The 19,948-nt window shown below is 40.9% G+C and overlaps 1 protein-coding gene across 1 annotated transcript in view; it reads right to left on the reverse strand.

Moving 5' to 3' along the window:
- The window catches only part of pth1r (parathyroid hormone 1 receptor), a 45,328-nt gene extending 26,510 nt beyond the window's left edge, over positions 1–18,818 (reverse strand). Inside the window, exon 1 of the mRNA XM_056421721.1 lies at positions 18,531–18,818. Coding sequence (XP_056277696.1) covers positions 18,531–18,599 — 69 coding nt within the window. The 5' untranslated portion in view covers positions 18,600–18,818. The remainder of the gene's footprint in view (positions 1–18,530) is intronic.
- Between the last annotated feature and the right edge of the window lie 1,130 nt (positions 18,819–19,948).

Genomic DNA, 19,948 nt, shown 5'->3' on the forward strand with positions numbered 1-19,948 from the left:
TATACTGTGTTATATCTCAGTGTTTTGATTGTGAACATGAAATATCAGATTACAACTCTGTTATGGTTTCATCTGGAAACACAAACCGATTAATTACCCCTCTCTTCTATAAGGCCTCCCTCTGTTAGCCGACGCGTCGGTGAGGATGAGATTTTGAAGGCAAATGGTCGTATAAAGTGAGACTTTCCTTTGGCAGATCGCACTTCGTCACATGGATGATAAATAATACACAGATAATATTTACTCTGGTCACTGTAAAGCGCCTCTGTTATGGGAATACAGTCGAATGTTTGTTTTATGTGCTTGTTTTGGTCACTTGCCATTCTTTGCACCATAGACTAACATTCACTTCCTTGTTGTTGGCATATACTCAAAATTTGATCCCAAGGGCTTTTGGACTTTTCCCTGTATGTTTTATTTTTCTCCACAAAATAGGGGGGGGGGGGGGGGGTCGAGAAAATTATAACTCTGCTGAATCTTGTTTTTAATGGCCTGTCCACTATCTGGAAAAAAACGTGAACATGTTACTTTTGACATATTGCGCCGCATGAATGTTTCAGCAGGATGAGGTTCCTGGATATTATAAACTCTATGAGTCAGTGCCACTCCTTTACAACTGCGCACTTTTCATTTGATGATAAAAACCACAAACCACAAGACTGGTTGTCCTTTGGAAATGGTCTCAGACCACATTCTGACTTAAAGCAGCATTTAGTTCCTAATTATACCCTCTTCTGGTCACCAGCTTGAAGAACAGCACTTTGTCCTTGATGGAAACATTGTGTGTTCTCCGAGAGGCAGCGTTCATTTGCAGCTGCGATCGTGTTGTTCTCCCAAATTAAGAAGGACAATGTACGCCTCACATAAGTGGTTTAATACGAAGACTATGAGCCGTATCTCCAGTAAAGAAATGCAAATGAAGCGTTTCGATTGTCATCATAAGCGCGGCATTTTTCTTGAAAGCCCTGGATATCCATTGATAGAGACATCATTTCAGGGTCATAGTGATATTTTATGCTCACTGAGATAAAGATGAACTGTCAGTGTCTAATATACCATTCAATGGAGAAAGAATATTACACTCATTAACAACGACTGACATTCTGTAACTACCTGGACTTACGTCAGTTCATCATTTACTGTGAGCTCACCTCATTGCCTGTAATCCTGGCCGTCTTTGAGAGAGACGTTACCGTGCAGAGTGAGAAAGCCAGCGCAGCAGCCTCCCCAAGGTCCTAGTGCCCGGGCATAATGGACGTTTTTTTGTTTTTGTTTTTTTGACGGAGCTCAATGTTGACTATTTTTAGAACATGCCTTGCGGGTGATTCAGGTGGTCCCCGCGGGCGACCAGGTGCCCGCGGGCACCGTGTTGGCCACCTCTGTCTTAATGGATGTCACAAAAGTGTCAGCTAACGTAGGAACAAAATTGTGAAGAAATAGACATTCAAAGTTGATTATTCACAGTGATGCTGGTATTATTTTCATTTTGTGAGATGATGTGTGTGTCATCATGGTCGAGGGGACACCTGCTGTAGCGGTAATTCCACGAAGGCAGGTAATCCTTTCTTTATATTCCTGCAGACACATTGTGTCACCGTGATAGTGTTGCAGCCGTGCAAGGTGCCGTCACGACACCTCAACTTTTACCGTTGAGCTCCAGAGACTTAAGGGGACATTGTCAGCATGACATCACACATTGGTTTATGGACAATTTTGAAACCTCAAATTTAGCTTTTCTGCCATCGCTATTTCGTTATTTTTCAAATACTAAATAAATGAAAGGGTCTGAATACTTATGACCATGTGATATTTCAGTTTTTCTTTTGGAATAAATTTGCAAAAATGTCCATATTTCTGTTTTATTCTGTCAAGATGGGGTGCTGGGTAATGAGAAATAAAATTCACTTTTTTGATTTTAGCAAATAGCTGCAATGAAACCGAGTGAAAAATTTAAAGGGGTCTGAATACTTTCCGTACCCACTGTATACCAGATATTTTTCAGCCAATGATCAATTCTCATCAAAAAGGGTATCAAATGCAACCAGGAAGGGCTTATAGATGGGAAGCATGGCTCAAAGAGTCTGTTTACAAATGAGCAGCGATCTGATTGGACGAAACAGAGCACGCTTGTCTGAGCTGGTGTCAAGTGTCAAATGTGTTGGTTAAGCTAATTACCCATAAATCACCGTGGCATGGAGTACTTATGAATATGAACTTGGTGAGGTTGCAGAAAGTAGGGCTCTGCAATATTCATCATGATTGACAGCAGGTACTTTCTAATGGACTCATCTATTTTTAAATGAGACTTAGGAAAATACACACTGATGCAAAAAATATACTCGATAGGCTATAAAATGTCTGAAAGCTTCCCGAAGGTAATTTCGTTTTACACAACAGCGTTCATAAATGAATGCTGACCGGGGGATTGACCGGCCGGGCCAGCTGGACTTCGTGGTTCAGCTTGCAAAAGGTTTGTCTGTTCATTCGTCGTTTAACAGCCTTTTTTAATTAGCAGCAAATCCGCTTCAATTTGCACAACCTCGTTCCAGAATTGTGGAACACTCGATCTGACTGTGAATGAGATGCCCGAGGGGAGCTTTTCCAATTGGTTTCACTCTACTTTCCGAATGTTTTCTATGTGAAACAGTGTAAACAACGTTAATGTTATTCTTATTTCCACATATGGAGGAGCACAATAGGAACTTCATTCTGTAAGTACAGTTATGCCGATGGCCGAACAGGTATCAGCTTCATACAGTTTTCCTTTGAAGGTATGCTGAATATTTGACATTTCAAAAAAGCAATTAGAAGAATTGTGACCGGCACATTTTCCAACTTTTACATTTGTAGGAACTAAATGATGAACTGATAAATCTGGGGCCCCTTCATAGACATTCTGCCATCTCTGGACTTGGCTGATCGTGGTGGTGTGAGCCTTCCTGGACCGGCGTCAAATTAAGCCCGCTGCAGGTTATTTATTTTATTTTTTTAGGTTTTGTTTTGGGGGGTCCACAGTGATGTATATGTTGTGAGTGCTGTATTGGTTTATGTCGATATACATGTGTACGGATGGGTGTATGTAAACTGTGTAGAGACTGTGTAGATGTATAAATGAAAGGAAACTGAGAGCCATACAAGGGGAGGGGTGGGATGGGGAAAAGTTTGTGTTTTGTTTTGTTTTGTCTTGTTTTGTTTTCTCCTTGTTTTCATCTTATGTTAAAAAAAACCATCATCCTTGTGTGGTGTTTCTACAAGGTTATACATTTGTGTATTTTCTTTTTGTTAAATAATATTTTCAGTATAACAAACTGTAAATGCTGGCTATTTCACGACAAATATCCTGTAAAAGAAAAATTGTTAATAAAAATAAATCTTTAAAAAAAAAAACTGATAGAGTACATCATAAGCAGATTCATCAATAACTAAAGTACTCATTCGTTGTGGCCCTACAACCATCAAAGTACCAGTCGTGGATGATCTCGTGCCTAAAAGATCAACGTGGAAATTGAAGTCAATGAACCAGAAAACTATGTGGAAACGCCTGTCCAAGGGTCGACTCAGGCACACAATCAGAAACACGGAGGGGGGGCTCACATGCAAAGAATAGGACCAGTAAGACCAGTAAGACGTGGCTAAATTACACACACACGTTGAAGCCAGACACCAATGTGACAGCACTTGTCCTTCTGACCTCAGCACAATGACAATGTGATGTCATTTCTGCAGCGAGCATGTTGTGCCGTTACCAGCGAGAGCGGAGCACACAAACAAGCAATCAGCGCCGCGGACAACGGTTTACCATTTGAGTGAAGAAGGAGCCGAGGACCAAAACAAAAGGTGACGCTCTTAGAGGGCAACGCTCCGAGCAATCAGCCTCTCGGGGGGCCGCGAGATGCGAAGACCGAGGACAAGGACATTGTTTTTTTACAAGACCCTAATTGAGACATGAAGCCTCCTAATTGCAGACAAATTCGGCTCTGTTTAGTCACCTCGAGGTGTCTCCTGGTGCTAAACTAATACTCCTCCCTTTTTTTATTTGCGTATTGAAGAGGCCGCAGTCGGTCACCTTGATTGAGGTGCTTTTTCAAAGAAGCCCTCCTAGCACCAAGACTATTCAAAAACGTCACCTCTATGACGGCAAAGGAGATGAATGGCCCTTCAGATTAATAATCTGACAACATTACGAACATTAAGAATTATTATCAAATTAATGAAATGTATTCCAATTTTTCATTTTTTTTAGCACACGGTTAATATTTGTACAGATTAACATATTTTTGGGATGCTTGGAAATTTTAAAAAACATGATAGCGACCACATTACTGTGACCTTCAATATATTTAAAACTTGCATGTGGCGTTTTTCCCTAAAGCTACGCTGTGAGGGTTTACATAAATAAAACTCAGAATTGTGTCCAGTCTGACTTCAAGGAAAAAGTATTCCCACGACATTCAGCAAAACAAGCTATTAAGGAAGATTAATACATTTTAAAAAGCATTGAGGACATTGTTGTGTATTCTACAACACTTTACATAAAAGTAAACATTAAGCTTTTCTTTTGTACTTTTCAAATATATATTATCCAGTTTTAATATACGTCGTAGAAGGCTGCTCACAGGTCTGCTGATGATGAAAATCTGTTCCCATAAAGCCACGAAATGAGGATGCGCCGAGCCATTCATGGGACAAAGATAACAATCCACATCATACAGTCACAGGAAGTTGAAAGGATTTAAATGCATGTTGAAGACACGAATGTGAACGCAGACATCGGGGGATGAAGACCCTCAAACTGAAGATGATGTGAGCACACATGGAGCATAGAGTGTTCATGGTGTGCTCCTGCAACGGGCCTGTCAGCATCAGCTTTCCACTCTCCACTTCCTACGAGGCCGCTGGTGCTCAGGGCTTTGAACCGTGTTTTTATTTGACCGAAAAATGCCTCGAAGCGGGTCAAAGGCCGAGTCTGTAGCGAAAGGCAAACATTGTGCACGGATGAGAACGCCGCGAGTCCATATCACACGTTCAGCTCCCAGTGAGGACAACAGTCACGGAGTCTAAGTGAATCCACGTTGAACAAATAAGAACTGAAACAAAACAATTTGGACTAAATGTTAAACATGTATTTGTTTTATACCATATACACTTACACACAGTGTATGGAGCTGGTTGTGTGCACCGCCGCCTAATGAACACTCAGCACTTTATCCTGCTGAAAATTCACTTTAGCCACTGCCTTGTGTATGTATTTTGTATTCCTCTGTATATATAGAATTCTTATTGTGTTTTGTGTTTTTATTTTGTATCTTTTATTACTGCTCTGATGTGCACCCTCTGCTGTGATCCTGAAATGTCCCCACTGTGGGACGAATAAAGGAATATCTAATCTAATCTAATGACAAGCATTACCTGGGTTTAAATGTAGATAATGTGCTCTAAATGGTTTAAAACGCCGGTGAACTGACAAACTACAAATATGTCTTGAAGCACCAAAGAACTTTTCCTCATGAATGATCGTCTGCAGTCCTTTTCAATGCCGCCACAGAGAACACATCGTCCGTCTTGTCACGCAGACTGACACCAAACTACCGACATGCATTCTTCTTGCTTGTCAAGCCTGCATTACCCACAATGCAACTCAAACCGGTGACAGTTCGGTGTGAGATTCTGGTGTGCAAGCCCGATGAAGATGAAGAGGGCAGGTAAGGTGAGGAGGTCGAGCACAATTTGTGTGTCAATTATTAGTCAATTATTATTAACAAGTTGTAGCTGCATGTTTACATCTTAATTTTGTATATAATATTTCAAATAATATAAAAAGATAATATTTTACAGGAGATACAGATGCATGCAATAAACAGTAGAAGGAAGCAACAGTATCCCAACTAATACTGGTATTAAACAATATGTCTGAGTATGTATGAGATGTGTAGATATTTGAACGAGTAGAATGTGGACATGAGTTATTACAGTTTGTACGAAGAAAAAAAAAGAACGGAAAACCTTTCAAGCCGATATATCTTCAATATTTTTAACGGTACGGGCTGAATGCAGCTTCTTGGTCGGCTTTCATGTTTTTTTTTTTACTGAAATCCTCTTGATGCCAATAATCCTTGAAAAAACCTCATCAGTTAAACCACATGAAGTAAATCTATTCCACACAGATGTCAAGCTCTTCCAAGAACCATCATGCCACATTACATCAGCAATGAAAATAATTGACTAAATACGCCAACAAATTCTCACGGATGTTCCAGCACTATAAGGGTGAAATCGTGATTTTGATCAATTATGAAACTTAATATTAAAACACTGCCATGAAGTACAAAACAGCTGCATTTCAAGCTTCTATTTAGCGCACACGTGTACACGCATGAATGCAGACATGGTTTGAGTTCAGGTATAATCGTATAAATGTATCCACAGCCAATAATAACCACCAAAATGTTATGTTAATAATTTGTTCATGAATTTATTCACTAACTTAACTTATTCCCTCATTACGGCTCGGAGTTGGTGAACTTGGACAGACGACTAATATCTTCTAATGCTGGAGGAAGAACTCATGCAAAAAAACATTTGCAATAATCACCTATCTGACTTTACACAATAAGCACTAAACATTCATTAAAATCCTCTTAAGTTGATATGCAGCACTTTTCTCTCACTGTAGCAAATGCAGGAAAGTCCAGAAATGTCATCCTGGTATCTGAATTTAAATTAGACTGAGACTTCACAAGTAAGGATTTCGTACTTATTGCTGGAAAATCTGGAGCTGTGCAGGGCTCGCATAAAAACCCATAAGCCCCAGAGTTTTGCAATGAAACTAATAAAAGGTCATTTTTTCAGAAATCTGGCCTCCTTGCAGGGGGAGTATTCCCGCCCAAGATTACGGCGGCGTCCAAATTGCGTAAACAACTGGGTCAGATGTGTGAAATCCCGCTCTCCCCGCCTCCTGATGATTTGGGGGAATCGACTCGGAATTGCAGAACAACCCCAATTTGTGTTGCATTTCGGCGAGTTGGATCGAGTCCGGGAGCTTCTGTACCTGCAGCGGGGGCAGGGCTGAGCAGAACCACGGGCTCAACGGCAAAGGCGTCGACAGAGCTGAGAATGTTCGCACGTCAACTTCACCGAGGTATTCGTGAGATTCCAAGCATGTTGGACGTCTGCGCCACAATATTGATGCAGCAGGAAACTGATGAAATGGGTTTTGAGTGACGATATGTTGTTATTGTAACAGTATCTCGGTGGGATGCTTGAGGGAAAAAAATAATGTTGATATTGGACATGTTTAACGAGAAGATGGAAATCGACCTTATCAATGACTGGCGGCCTCACATGTTTCACACATGGACCGGGGCTTCGACTTCTCTAGAGATAAGCCCCGCCACGTACGGCATATCTCTGGTATTCAGCCCAATCTTGGGCGCTGCCCGCCTAAAGAAAGAAAACCGTCGCATTCGTGACACGTCCACAATGAGAACAATAAAGTTGAGTTTTGCCGCGAGAGAAGACGTCAGATGTAGTTTACCGAAACGTCCGCGGCCTCGTTGAACAATGCCTTCTTCTGCCTTCGCCGATGCTTGTTTGCTTTTGAACACTCACAGGATCACTGGGCATTAGGAAGCTGATTTAAAGGCATCATTAAAGCCCATTATTTACACGGGACTCGTATTACCGTGCAAATGATCATATCCATAATTTAACTTGTTCGCCATACACAAAAGGTAATTGTGGCAAATCTGCGAATGTTTTTTTCTATTTTCCTGGTTGTGCCTTGAGGAGGCTGTGTTGGAAATAAAATTAAAAAATAAAGTTTTATTTCTCATCTCGAAAAACAGCATCGAGACCCATTCGCACAAAAGGCCATTATAAATAGTGCATGGACATAAAAAGGCCTATATCATGTAATAATATCTGTAAAAATAAATATCATATGGTGTAACATTTTTCTATACGCTGATGTTACACCCTTGAGATCATACCTCGTGGATATTGTCAGTAAATATTGGCACAAGCACGGGGGGCAATTTGTAAACCCATAAATTCTCCTGGTAAAACGAGTCCCATGCATGTCATCAAGGTTAAGAACACAAAACGCTGTGATGTCACCGATTCAAACCCCGTACACATCCAACCAGCAGATCTCTATGAAATACTGAGGTGCACAGGGCAGAGGCACGTCATTAAAGTCTCCGTAAGAAGTGTAACTTTTTAACCGAGGTGTGAAAGTGGCGTTGAGTTACACATACTCGACCGTTTTTCAAGTGGAAAAGCTGAGGGAAAAAAAGAAAAAAAAGCAGAGGTCACGGTAAGTCAAGAAAACAAGCCCCTTCCTGAGCCAAACACAGCCACGGTATAACCTTACCATGCTGGTGAAACTGAAGACTCTCCTATTAACACACACGTTATGAGTCTGACTCACAGACTGAGCAATGTGTCAGTCAATAAAGAAAAGAAAAAAAAGAGGATAACCCAAGACGAGCTATTAGATTATCCTGCAGCTATCCCAGGAATCCTCTCGGCTCCGGTAAAGCTCCGCAGTGAAATACCGTGCATAATGATGTGTGTGTGGAGGGTATTTTCCCCACTACAAGTTGCCTCTGTGAGCTGAATCCCAAAGCTGATCCCAGGAAAATTCAGGCAAACATGTTAACTAACCAGTGACGACAGCGAGTGACTCGCAATCTACAGCTACCGGCAAAGTACAGCAGCCGATACAGGGCCGACACCTCTGAGCTGCTTGAATCCTCACGATACGAGCTGGACAACTACATCCAAAAACAGGCAATCTAACCACATCATCTCATGTGGATGCAGTAATTAGATTGTAACCAAGGTGGGTACCTTGTGTGCACCAACATACTCCAGCTATATATATATATATACTACTGCCGATTTATATTTCTCCACATTTTGATAATGTAAACATGCTATTTACCTTCGCATTGAAAATGCGGAAGGTTATGTTTTGATCGCCGTGTAATTTATTTATTTATTTGTATGCGTGTTACTCGCATAACTCAAGAAGTGTTAAACCGAATCGCATGAAATTTGGTGGGAAGATTGGTTATTATCCGGGGACCATTTGATTAGATTTTGGGATCGATCGGGTCAAAGGTCATGGTCAAGGTCATGAAAAGGTCAACATCTTCTTTTTACCAAAGCGCGGTCAATTTTTATCCAATTGGCATGCAACTAATGCCAAAATGTTCATAAGTCAATGCCCAATCTTGTGATATGCAAAGGTATGCACTCTACCGAGTGCCCGTTTTAGTTTTGGTCTGTTTTGGTGACAATTCACTTGAGATGTAAGTGCTAGTGTTTCTCCAGAGCTGTACGCTTCTGGTGGTTTAATGCACTGTCCATAATTATACACACACTACTGTAAAAGCTTTCCTGACCTGCTGTCACCCCTTACACATACATGTAAACTCCCATCCAGCCATGTGGACGGCATGTACAGTATATTGTTGTGACGGAAAATATCTTCAATTAATATACAGTAAATGTTTATACCAAGACCACAAACCCAGAACCTGTAGGATACATACCCGACAGGAAGTAATGTCATGATGTGTAATCGTAGCTTCTTTCGAGTCACTCGTTATGAAACTGATCGTAAAAAGGGACAAGCGAGATGAACCACAAGGCGAAGCGCTCGACTTTTCAGTTCGCACCCTCACCGATGGTCACGAGCTGTGGGTGGTAACCCAAACGACCCCGAACAAGACGATCGTAAAGAGATGGAAGGTTTGTTTAAAATTCTGCAATCAGATTGCCACGACTCGATGTAACGATGAGCTCGTCATTTCTTAAAACACTTAGCATAGTAAGAAGTGTTTTTTGGAGTGCAACTGGCAGGAATGACATCATACAATCGTCCTGTTAATTTCTGCAGCGCATTGACGTGAACCCACTGTCCGGACTGGGATTACAGCAACAGTTTTTACTGGTCGAGTCTCACTGCTCTCACACTTTGAAACATCTTTGTTGATCGAGGCAACAGAAACTTGCAGAACGTCATCGGCTAGATCGATAAACTGTTATATGGAATTATTGCAACGCCCGACTAGCTCGTCATATTGCTGGACTAAAGCTAAAAGTAGTCGCTTCCCCTTTTAACTGGAGAATCATGGCATTTCAGGCTCTGTTTTTTTTTTATATCAGGGAGGTGTGAGCAGACAGGGTGACTCATGTGGGATGATTTTGTGACTGGAGAGCCATGCAACACACTGGATGCACAGTTGAAAACAGGGTGAGAGATACAATACATTATAGGTAACCAATCAAACCGCAGATCAAAACTGCAGTCAAGTAATATTTTGACGAAGAACAGTCTAATATATATATATATATATATACATATTGATATATGTGTATATATATATATTTATATATATATTGATATATGTATTCATATATATATAAATATATAGAACATATGTATTTATATATATATATATATACATATTAAAAAAATATATAACAGCTGATATAATTGGTAATTTGACAGGTGTTTGAGTTAATAGACAATCCCTGATTTGTTTAATCCCCTTAACAGTAAATATCATATTTATATATATATATATATATATAGAAGCGGACCCAATAAACTCATCAGTTCACCAATCAGCGTTAGCATTATGCCCCTGCACTTGGGAAAGGAGGTGGGAGTTGAAAATCATGACCTCGACGCCTAATCAAAGCAATCAAAAAGGCTTCATTCTGTTCCTCAGGAGTTGTATTGGAGTCAAATGGCACAAATGGAGCTATAAAAATATATATAAATAAGGACTGTCCAGAAAATTAGAATATTGCCAGTTCTTTATTTTCTAATCCATGCATTCTGATTCATTACTCAACTGAAATATTGCAAGCCTTTTATTCTGATTTATTGCTGATTATGGCTTTACTTGGTCTGAGGAAATATTAAAATTTATGAGATATATTTTTTAGTTTTTTTTGTGTGTAATACAATCAGCAATAAAAAAAAAAAAAAAAAAGGCTTGCAATATTTCATGATTTGTAATGAATAATCCAGAATGCATTTTTTTTTTTTTTTTTTTAAAAAATAAACAGAAAATAAAAAATTTTCTCAAAATTTTCTAATTTTCCCTGTAATTCCTAATTTTGATATCTTGACTTTTTGATACCCCCTTCTCCCTTCTCCCTAAATATCATATCTATATATATATATATATTTATATATAGAAGCGGACCCAATAAACTCATTGTTCAATCAATCGCTAGCATTATTATGCCCCTGCACTTGGGAAAGGAGGTGGGAGTTGAAAATCATTACCTCGACGCCTAATCAAAGCAATCAAAAAGGCTTCATTCTGTTCTTCAGGAGTTGTATTGGAGTCAAATGGCACAAATGGAGCTATAACAGGAAGACCATACCCCTCATGCCAGCCCTTTATCCCTCATGTCTGCCAATGATTGTTTACTCGCTGTCGTCGCTCGGCGCCGTCAATCATGAGATCAGCTGGTCCATTCTCTCAATAGGCGCGGGGGAAACAATGACATGGCGAGCCATTCGTCTCGCTGCTTTCTAATTCAAATATGGCCGTCTCTCTACCTTCAGTTCATTCATGTTGCTGTTACGCACCCCTCCCAGGGTAGGACATTTACATATTTTTCAAGGGGCAATTTTTGCCCCCAGACCGAAATCCAGGGGCATTTAAATATAAATCGGGGGTTCTTTTTTAAACTTGCGAAATAAAATTTAACCTTTGTTCAAAAATAATAAATATACTTATATAGGATACAGTATATGAGCAATTGTCATAAAAATGGCATGAAGTGTTTTCTTCAGATAATCATACTACATGTTATTCTTATTTCTTTGTGGTTATTTATTATTAAGTTTTTTAAACAGCTTTGAACAATTATAAGTTATTTCTTTCTTTTTTTAGAATTCAAAATGATATGTATTGATTTTTTTTCGTACCTACCTAGTACAGGCAAAACAGATGGGATAGACACAACAAAGAACAAAAACAAAACACTATTAAATTATCGTAATTTTGCCCTTTGCCCTTGTGTATTTCTTACGCTGACATTTCCACCTCCCCATCTCCACCCAGTCTTCACAGATCCATCATTTTCATCTCATCAGCCACCAGCAGGTCTGAACTCCACAACATATGACATTATAGCTTCAGAAAGGCATCATGATGCTGATTGTCAGCCCACATATAGAACGTATGACTATTCTGTCTGTCTGTTTGTTTTTCCTGGTGTTGGATTTTGATGGATTCACATGACCAGATGCTCTGGACTGCAGCCATGCCATGCCAATGTGTTCGGCAACAATTAGCGTTCCCCTCCATGGAGCCTCAGCTGCTCAACTTGAACTTGATTAAGGAAGGAAATATACTGTGCTAAGACCAACAGTTGTTTCTTGTTTTTTTTTTAGCTCTGATTGGTAAATTAAAAGCCACCTCACTGCTAAAGGGACGACGATCAATACGGCCAAAGCCTCTCTGATGCTCAGTGGAGATGGAGGCACAGCACAAATGGATTAAAAAATTTTTTTTATTCCTTATTGAAGCCTGATTTGTTCATTGTGTGGAAGAAAAGAAAATAATTCAAACACTTGCGCTTCTGGACGGGTTTAAAAAGGCGTACACGTCCAGGTAATTCACACTCTCCTCCCCCTTAGTAACAGTAAAAGTCTTCATATAAATCACGGCCATGTATCAGACAATACTAAAATGAGAATGAGTCATCGTCAAAGAGGAACCCTTGGAATGCAGAAAGCACCTTTGTGGATGTCTATGTGGGGGTGGGGAAGAAATGACACCCTGTAGTGACAGAAATGCGCTTTGAGGTGAGCCAATCGATCTCGGCGTGGCTTCGTTGTTCTTATTTGTCTTAATGGGGTCCGAGAGGGAATCGATATCACGGCCACACCCAAACAGTTTGAAGTTCCTGAGTAAATGAATGAAAGCGTCAAAGGGGATGGGCGATCAATACGATGGTGTCCAAATGGGTTTTGCCATCGGATTTTTTTTTTTATTTTTAAACCTTTTGAATGAGATCAAAAACAGCCATAGAAAAAAAGAAAAAAAAGAATTGAATTATCCGAGTTAATGGATGAAAAGCTTCAAAGCGGATGTGCGGTCAATAAGATGGTGTCCAAATAGGTTTTTGCGATTGAAAAAAAAAAAGATTTACATTTTAAACCTTTTGAATGAGATCAAAAACAGCCATAGAAAAAAAAATATTGATCCAAAGAATAGTTCACTTAATTTGTCACATTGAGTATAACATCTTAGAATAAAGAAGAATCTGAGTCGATGAAATGTCTTTAAATAATGTGAGCATGTTGGTCATATTAATTTGTATATGTATACATTACCAATATAATGTTTAAATCCGTATAATAATAAAGATGAATATAATGAACCATCACTAGGCTTACAGAGCAGTCACCTGCATCATCTCTTAGGGACTGTTTATGTGAAGGAAGTCTGCATGGCATCACAGAGTCGGCAGAATAAGGAGATGCTTAATGCATTGCTCCTTCACACACACACATATCAACAGAAGACAAAAGATAAATTACTAGAAGTCATATCAGTTAACAGGACATGCAGAAATGTATTTGAATATTAAATCCTGTTTAACAAATGCCCCAGCAGTTCACATGAATTAGAGAGAAGTAATCTGCTGCCCTTAATTACTGGAGACAGACTGAGATGAGATTATCTCGCACTCTAATCTGTGTTATGAAATTCCATCGTGGGTAATTTGATATCACTATTTGTACACTTTCCAAGGGGGCAGGATGTGTGTTTTTTTAAGGGCATCAACTCTAAAAGGCTTTTAATGATGAACTTTGAGTAAAACAATATATATATTTTGGCTTTTTATGGCACATTTATCCCCTAACATGCATTTTAATGAAACTGGAGACTACAATCCGCATCCTGTGGTTTTAAGTACTCTAACACAACAAAGATTGAACTATGTAATCTTGACATTTCCAGCACACTGAAGAACAAAAAATTTTTACAAATTAAAAAGATTTGTCTGAAGCCGTCAATAACAAATATTTTCGACGAGACTGGACTAAAGTGACTCGTACATCATGCCGGTGTTCACAGTGCACACGTGATGCTGGGACACCGCTCTACTCCATCCAGCGAGGACTCGGACACATGCCAGTCATCAGGGAGGGAAACAGTCGCCAGGGAGAAATTAAATGCTCACAAAAGGTTTGCGAAAAGCGATAATAATTGTGATAACCGAGTTATTGAGGCAGAAGGTCTCACTGACGAAGACTCCTGTCATGTCATCGTTTATGTTAAGTTTTAGGTTTTAGTCCTGTTTTCCATGTCCGCTTTTATTTTGTAGTAACTGTCCTCTCTCGTTTCAGAAACTTTATTTCCTGCCCCGGTGTTTCCTCGTTAGCGTGATTGTCTGCTCCACCCCTGATTGTGTCCACCTGTTCCCCATTTCCTCATGTATTTTAACGGCGTTTCTCAATCAGCGTACTTGTGCGTACTTTCCTCTACTTGTGTCCTCGTGACTCGTGAAACGTCATCAGTCTCAGCCCGAGTACATGTTCCAATTCAAAGTTCGCTTCTCGCAAAGCACGGTCAAAATGCCCGGATGTGACTTGATCCTCCCACTTTCCGGAGGATGCATCAGAGGAGACTTGTGCGTACTCTGGCCAGCATATATCCCAGAATGCATTTCACCAGCAACCGGAAACAGTAGCGGAGGAGAAAATAAACTACTGACAGTTGACTTTTTATAAATACTACTGTTGTTGAGTCACGGAATGTAATTTTACGATGTTTTGTTTATTTGACTGTAAAAAATAATTTACAGTGAATAATTAGAGTAAACCCGGGAGCAAGAACAGCTGATGTGGTGACGTCATCAAGTCAGCTGCTGTTCCAATCGCAGAAAGACCGTCCTCCCGAGTCTGGACTCCCAAGACCAAACTCCCAAGTCCAGACTCCAAAAGAACACAAGTCTGTACTCGTGTACTTTGAATTGAGAAACACCGTAAGCCTGTGTCTACCTGTGTCTTGTGTCAGATCGTCTTGTCTCTTGTCTCGTCCTGATCCTTCTAGTCAAAGTAAGCGTTGTTCATGTTAGTGTCGTCTTTTGTCCTGGTTTGCAGTTCCAGCATAGTTGTGATTTTGTTTGTACTTTGATCAAGTCTTTTTTCCCAGCATAGCTGTGATTTTCTGTTTTTCCAAACCCAATCTTAGTTTCCTGCTCAGCAGCAACTTTAAGTTGTACTTTGTTTCTTTGGAATCATTGGGGACTTCCTATGTTCAAATGAACCCTTTTGATTGCCCTGAATTTTGGAGTCGTGCTCTTGGGTCCTGTTGTTGAGTCGTGACAACTCCGCCGGGTCGTACTTCGTCTGCGAGGTGTCAAAAAGAGTTGGATGACACGTATGGATCCACCTCAACTCGTTAGGTGAATATCTGCAGGAATGCAATGATACAGAAATAACATACTGACCCAATAAATATATGTCTGTTTATGTTCTATCTACTGTACATTACATGTAATGTAATGCATTGCCCTAGCATCCAACACCACTGTAAAGAATCTTGGCGTTATCTTTGATCGGGACTTGTCCTTTAACTCCCACGTAAAGCAAATCTCAAGGACTGCATTCTTTCATCTACGTAATATTTCAAAAATCAGGCACATCTTGTCTCAAAAAGATGCAGAAAAATTGGTTCACGCATTCGTTACTTCGAGACTGGATTACTGCAACTCCTTATTATCAGGCTGCTCTAATAAATCTCTTAGGTCCCTCCAGTTGATCCAGAATGCTGCAGCTCGTGTTCTCACTAAAACTAAGAAAGGAGATCACATCACTCCTGCACTAGCTGCTCTGCACTGGCTCCCAGTAAAATCAAGAATCACTTTTAAAATTCTTCTCTTGACGTACAAAGCCTTGATTGGTGATGCACCATCATATCTTAAGGAGCTTGTAGTACCATATTGCCCCACTAGAGAGCTACGCTCACTAAATGCGGGACTACTTGTAGTTCCTAGAGTCTTAAAAAGTAGAATGGGAGCCAGAGCCTTTAGTTATCAAGCTCCTCTTTTATGGAACCAGCTTCCACCTTCAGTCCGGGAGGCAGACACAGTCACCTTGTTTAAGAGTAGACTTAAGACTTTCCTCTTTGACAGAGCTTATAGTTAGGGCTGAATCAGGTTCACCTGGTCCAGCCCCTTGATATGCTGCTATAGGCTTATAGCTGCCGGGGGACGTTTAGGATGCACTGAGTACCTCTCTCCTCTTTTTTCTCTCCTTAAGGATGAATTTTCATCTCTCAATCACACGTTACTAACTCTGCTTTCTCCCGAGTCCTTGACTTCACGTCTCATGGGGTCATCGGACCCTATGAGACGGCATAGATCCTATCTGCCTGATGGATCATTGAGGTCTGGGTCGTGGAATTCCTGCTCCTGACTACGCCACTGTCCTGTTGAGACTCCGCCCACTGTTGAGACTCCGCCCACTCCTCCTCCCCACCGCCATCTGCCTGATGGATCGTGGAGGTCTCCATCGTGGAATATGCCTACTATGAACTATTCATACACTCTGTCATATTCATTGAATGTATTTAAACTCTAAATCTGTCCTTCTGTACACATTACATCTATTGCACCTGTCCATCCTGGAGAGGGATCCTCCTCTGTTGCTCTCCTGAAGGTTTCTTCCCTTTTTTTCCCCCTGAAGGGTTATTTGGGAGTTTTTCCTGGTCCGATGTGAGGTTTTGGGGCAAGGATGTCTATGTGTACAGATTGTAAAGCACTCCGAGACAAATTTGTAATTTGTGAAATTGGGCTATACAAATAAACTGAATTGAATTGAATATACTTAAGTTTTATTCCTCTTGAAGTTTTGACCAAATTGTTGCTGCATTAAAAAAAAAAAAAACGTTACATTTTGAATTGTTTTACTTGCTAGTGCACGATGTATTGTTTTAATAATAAATAACCATTCAGTAGATTTTGCATCTGTGTATTCATTTGTTACATGTTGTTTTGCAAATGTAAGTAAGCAATGTTTTACTCGAGCCTGATGTTGCCTTACACACAAGTGAACGACCGCAGTCACGTCCGCACAGCGAGGCATACGACTTATTGATTTAACGCTTCATAATCACAGTCGGTCGATACCCAAAGCCCATGTACGGGGGCTGGAACAGTCAGATGGTGCATCCCTCAATATTCATATCTGCGATACCTTGATATCATAATTTGTATGCACAGTCATCCTGTAGTTTGTGTATGTCTCAATTTTAAAAAAAATATTCTTGCTTCAAACAGAGACGCACACTTTCCACTGTCATCTTTGTTTTTCGGTGAAATATAAGGTTTTGGTGGCAGTTTGGAAAAGAAAATGACGTTTTTGTGGAAAGGAAGACTAAGCAAACAGCAAAGTTAAAACGCGGGTAAACACCACGCATAGACAGAGCCTTTTGACAACTCGATGTTGAATCAGCTATAAATACACAGCGAAGTTATAATTGTTTTCTTCTGCCATCTGAACCAATGAGCCTCGAGGTCCACCGCGGTGCAGTGATGGACCACATCACTGGGAGAAGGCACTGTACCTCAGAGCCTGGGCGGACTGCCTGTTGAATGCACAACAGCCTCGGCCAAAACACACAGAACCAACTCGGTGCGCCGCTCTGCCTGTATAGTGTGTGTGTGTGTGTCTGTATCTGTGTGTGTGTGTGATAGAAGCGTTCCCTCTAAATGCAGCTATGGCAATAGTTGAGAGCGCAATCATACATCACAACGTCGGGCAAATGTAAATCATTACAGCATGTGGATATAGGAGGAAATTGTTCCGGCGCTGCTGGAGTTCTGAATGAAATATTTTCTCCCTTTCCAACTGCAAGGTGAGAGCCCCAAACAGCCAGGCGGTAATCAAAATGCCTATTAGAGGAGCGAAAGGTCGTAGCAGGCGGCGCTCGACACAAACACGGTGATGTTTGTAACTGTGAGAAGATGCTTTCAATGGAACCAGAGTGTAATCACTCATCCCAGCAGCCCCGTCAGCCCAGTCCAACATGTCAACACCAGTGTCGATGCTCGTCGACAATCGATGCATCCACTGGCCACCGCGAGAGCACCGAGACAATTAAAGGTGTGAGTCTGATGTGTGTTGTGTGGATTTCTGTCTGCCTCTTATTCTGGAGGTCAACGCCTTCGCTTAATTAACTAGACTCAAACACGTGATACTTTAATCTTTTCCAAGAGATGCAAAGATGTTCTAGAAATGTCAACGCTGAGAGTGGATTTAGTATAGATGTGACCACCATGCACGTTTTGTCTTTGGCTTTATGTTATTACTATATTATTAACATCTGCTCATGTGGAACACTTGTGAACAGTTGCAATAATAGCTGCTGTCAGTGGTGTGTGCACAGGGACGACCTCCACTGGTTCAGAGATCGCAAATGCATCATCGAAGTGACATTTCGGTTATTACATGATTGAAGAAGAAACAAAAAAATACTTACCAGAAATACACCACTGAGGAGTGAGATGAGGAGAAAGTCCAGATTGTGGAGGAGCAGAGCGGATCCCATAATTGACCTGAGGCAAACGCTACCTCCAAGGGTCCTTGGGGGGGCTCGAAACAGACGCTGATGATGCTCAGATGAAATTGTTTAATCAACTTAACTCTCTTCAAAGTGGAGCGAGTTGCCTTTGTGTCACTCCATCTGGCTGCTCTGTGTGTATGGCGGCTTGTGAAATCATAACTCAGTAATCGCCTGGTTCTGCCCTCAATTTAATTTCCTATAATCTGCTATATGCTCAGGCTCAGCCCCGCTCTCTTTATTTCTCTGCATCTGTCTTTTCTTTTTCTTTTTTCTTCTTCTGAAATTACATCCACATGTCAGAACTATTTATGTCGCTCTCGCTCTGCGGTGGGAAGTTCAAATGAGTCTTTGTAGGGAAGAAACCAACGCTGTATTTTTAGGTTCTTTTAAAATTTCCCCTCAGACTAACTTAAACACTTCAGTATGGAGAGCTCCTCCTCGTGCGCCTTATGGCGTATTCCAGTCCTCTCTTCCCCAAAAATGTTTTAGATAAAGCCTGAACTGTATCACTCCATCACCAGGAGCTGTTGAATCTCACACTTTGATTCCGCCTGACTCATGTCAGCATCCACGCGCTCACGTGCGCGCGCATGTACTGTCGCGCGGTTGCGGGTTTAATACTATCATTTAATAACACAATATCATATTGTGACAGAGCAGCGAGCGAAACAGCAAACTTTTCCTTGATTTGCTGGATTGATTTTGAGTAAATCCACTATAATTTAACGCACGCGCTTTCCTTCTTTTCTTTTTTTTTTACTCTTGAAACACAACGTGGAAATGTGGCATGTTATTTCCACAAACAAAACGCGTTCAGCTACAACACAATCTAGCGGGGCAAATTACACAGCAACTGAATGTATGAATCTCCACACAAAAACGGGCTCTGTTTGCCAATGAAAAAAAAAAGAGGAAGAAGAAAAAATAACGCTCATAGAAAGAGAAACGCCAACTTGGCTCAAAGAATGTCTACTTACTATCGCGAGAAAGCAAAAAAAATCACCCTGACGGATTGACAGTTCGCAAACGCCTGATTGTTTCTGCGCAGAAATGAAACGCAAAAAGTTTGAAGTTTCTCGTGCCGGGCGAAGCGTCTCCAGATGTGTGGCAAGCGGCAGGTCGCGTTCACCAGAGAGTATGTGGATGGAAAAGGGGGATGAGGGGGGGGGGGGGGGGGGCGGAAAGGAGGCAGGTAGGTGGCGCGTAACGGCCTCTCATTGGTGCGCGCTCTCTTACGTTGGAATAAACCACGACCTCCGAAATGACATATTTTCTCACCCCTCAAACAAACTCTACATTCAACAGATCGCAGGGCTTTTGCCAAACCACTTTTT

Source organism: Pseudoliparis swirei, chromosome 8 (assembly GCF_029220125.1).
Source record: "Pseudoliparis swirei isolate HS2019 ecotype Mariana Trench chromosome 8, NWPU_hadal_v1, whole genome shotgun sequence".
NCBI lineage: Eukaryota > Metazoa > Chordata > Actinopteri > Perciformes > Liparidae > Pseudoliparis > Pseudoliparis swirei.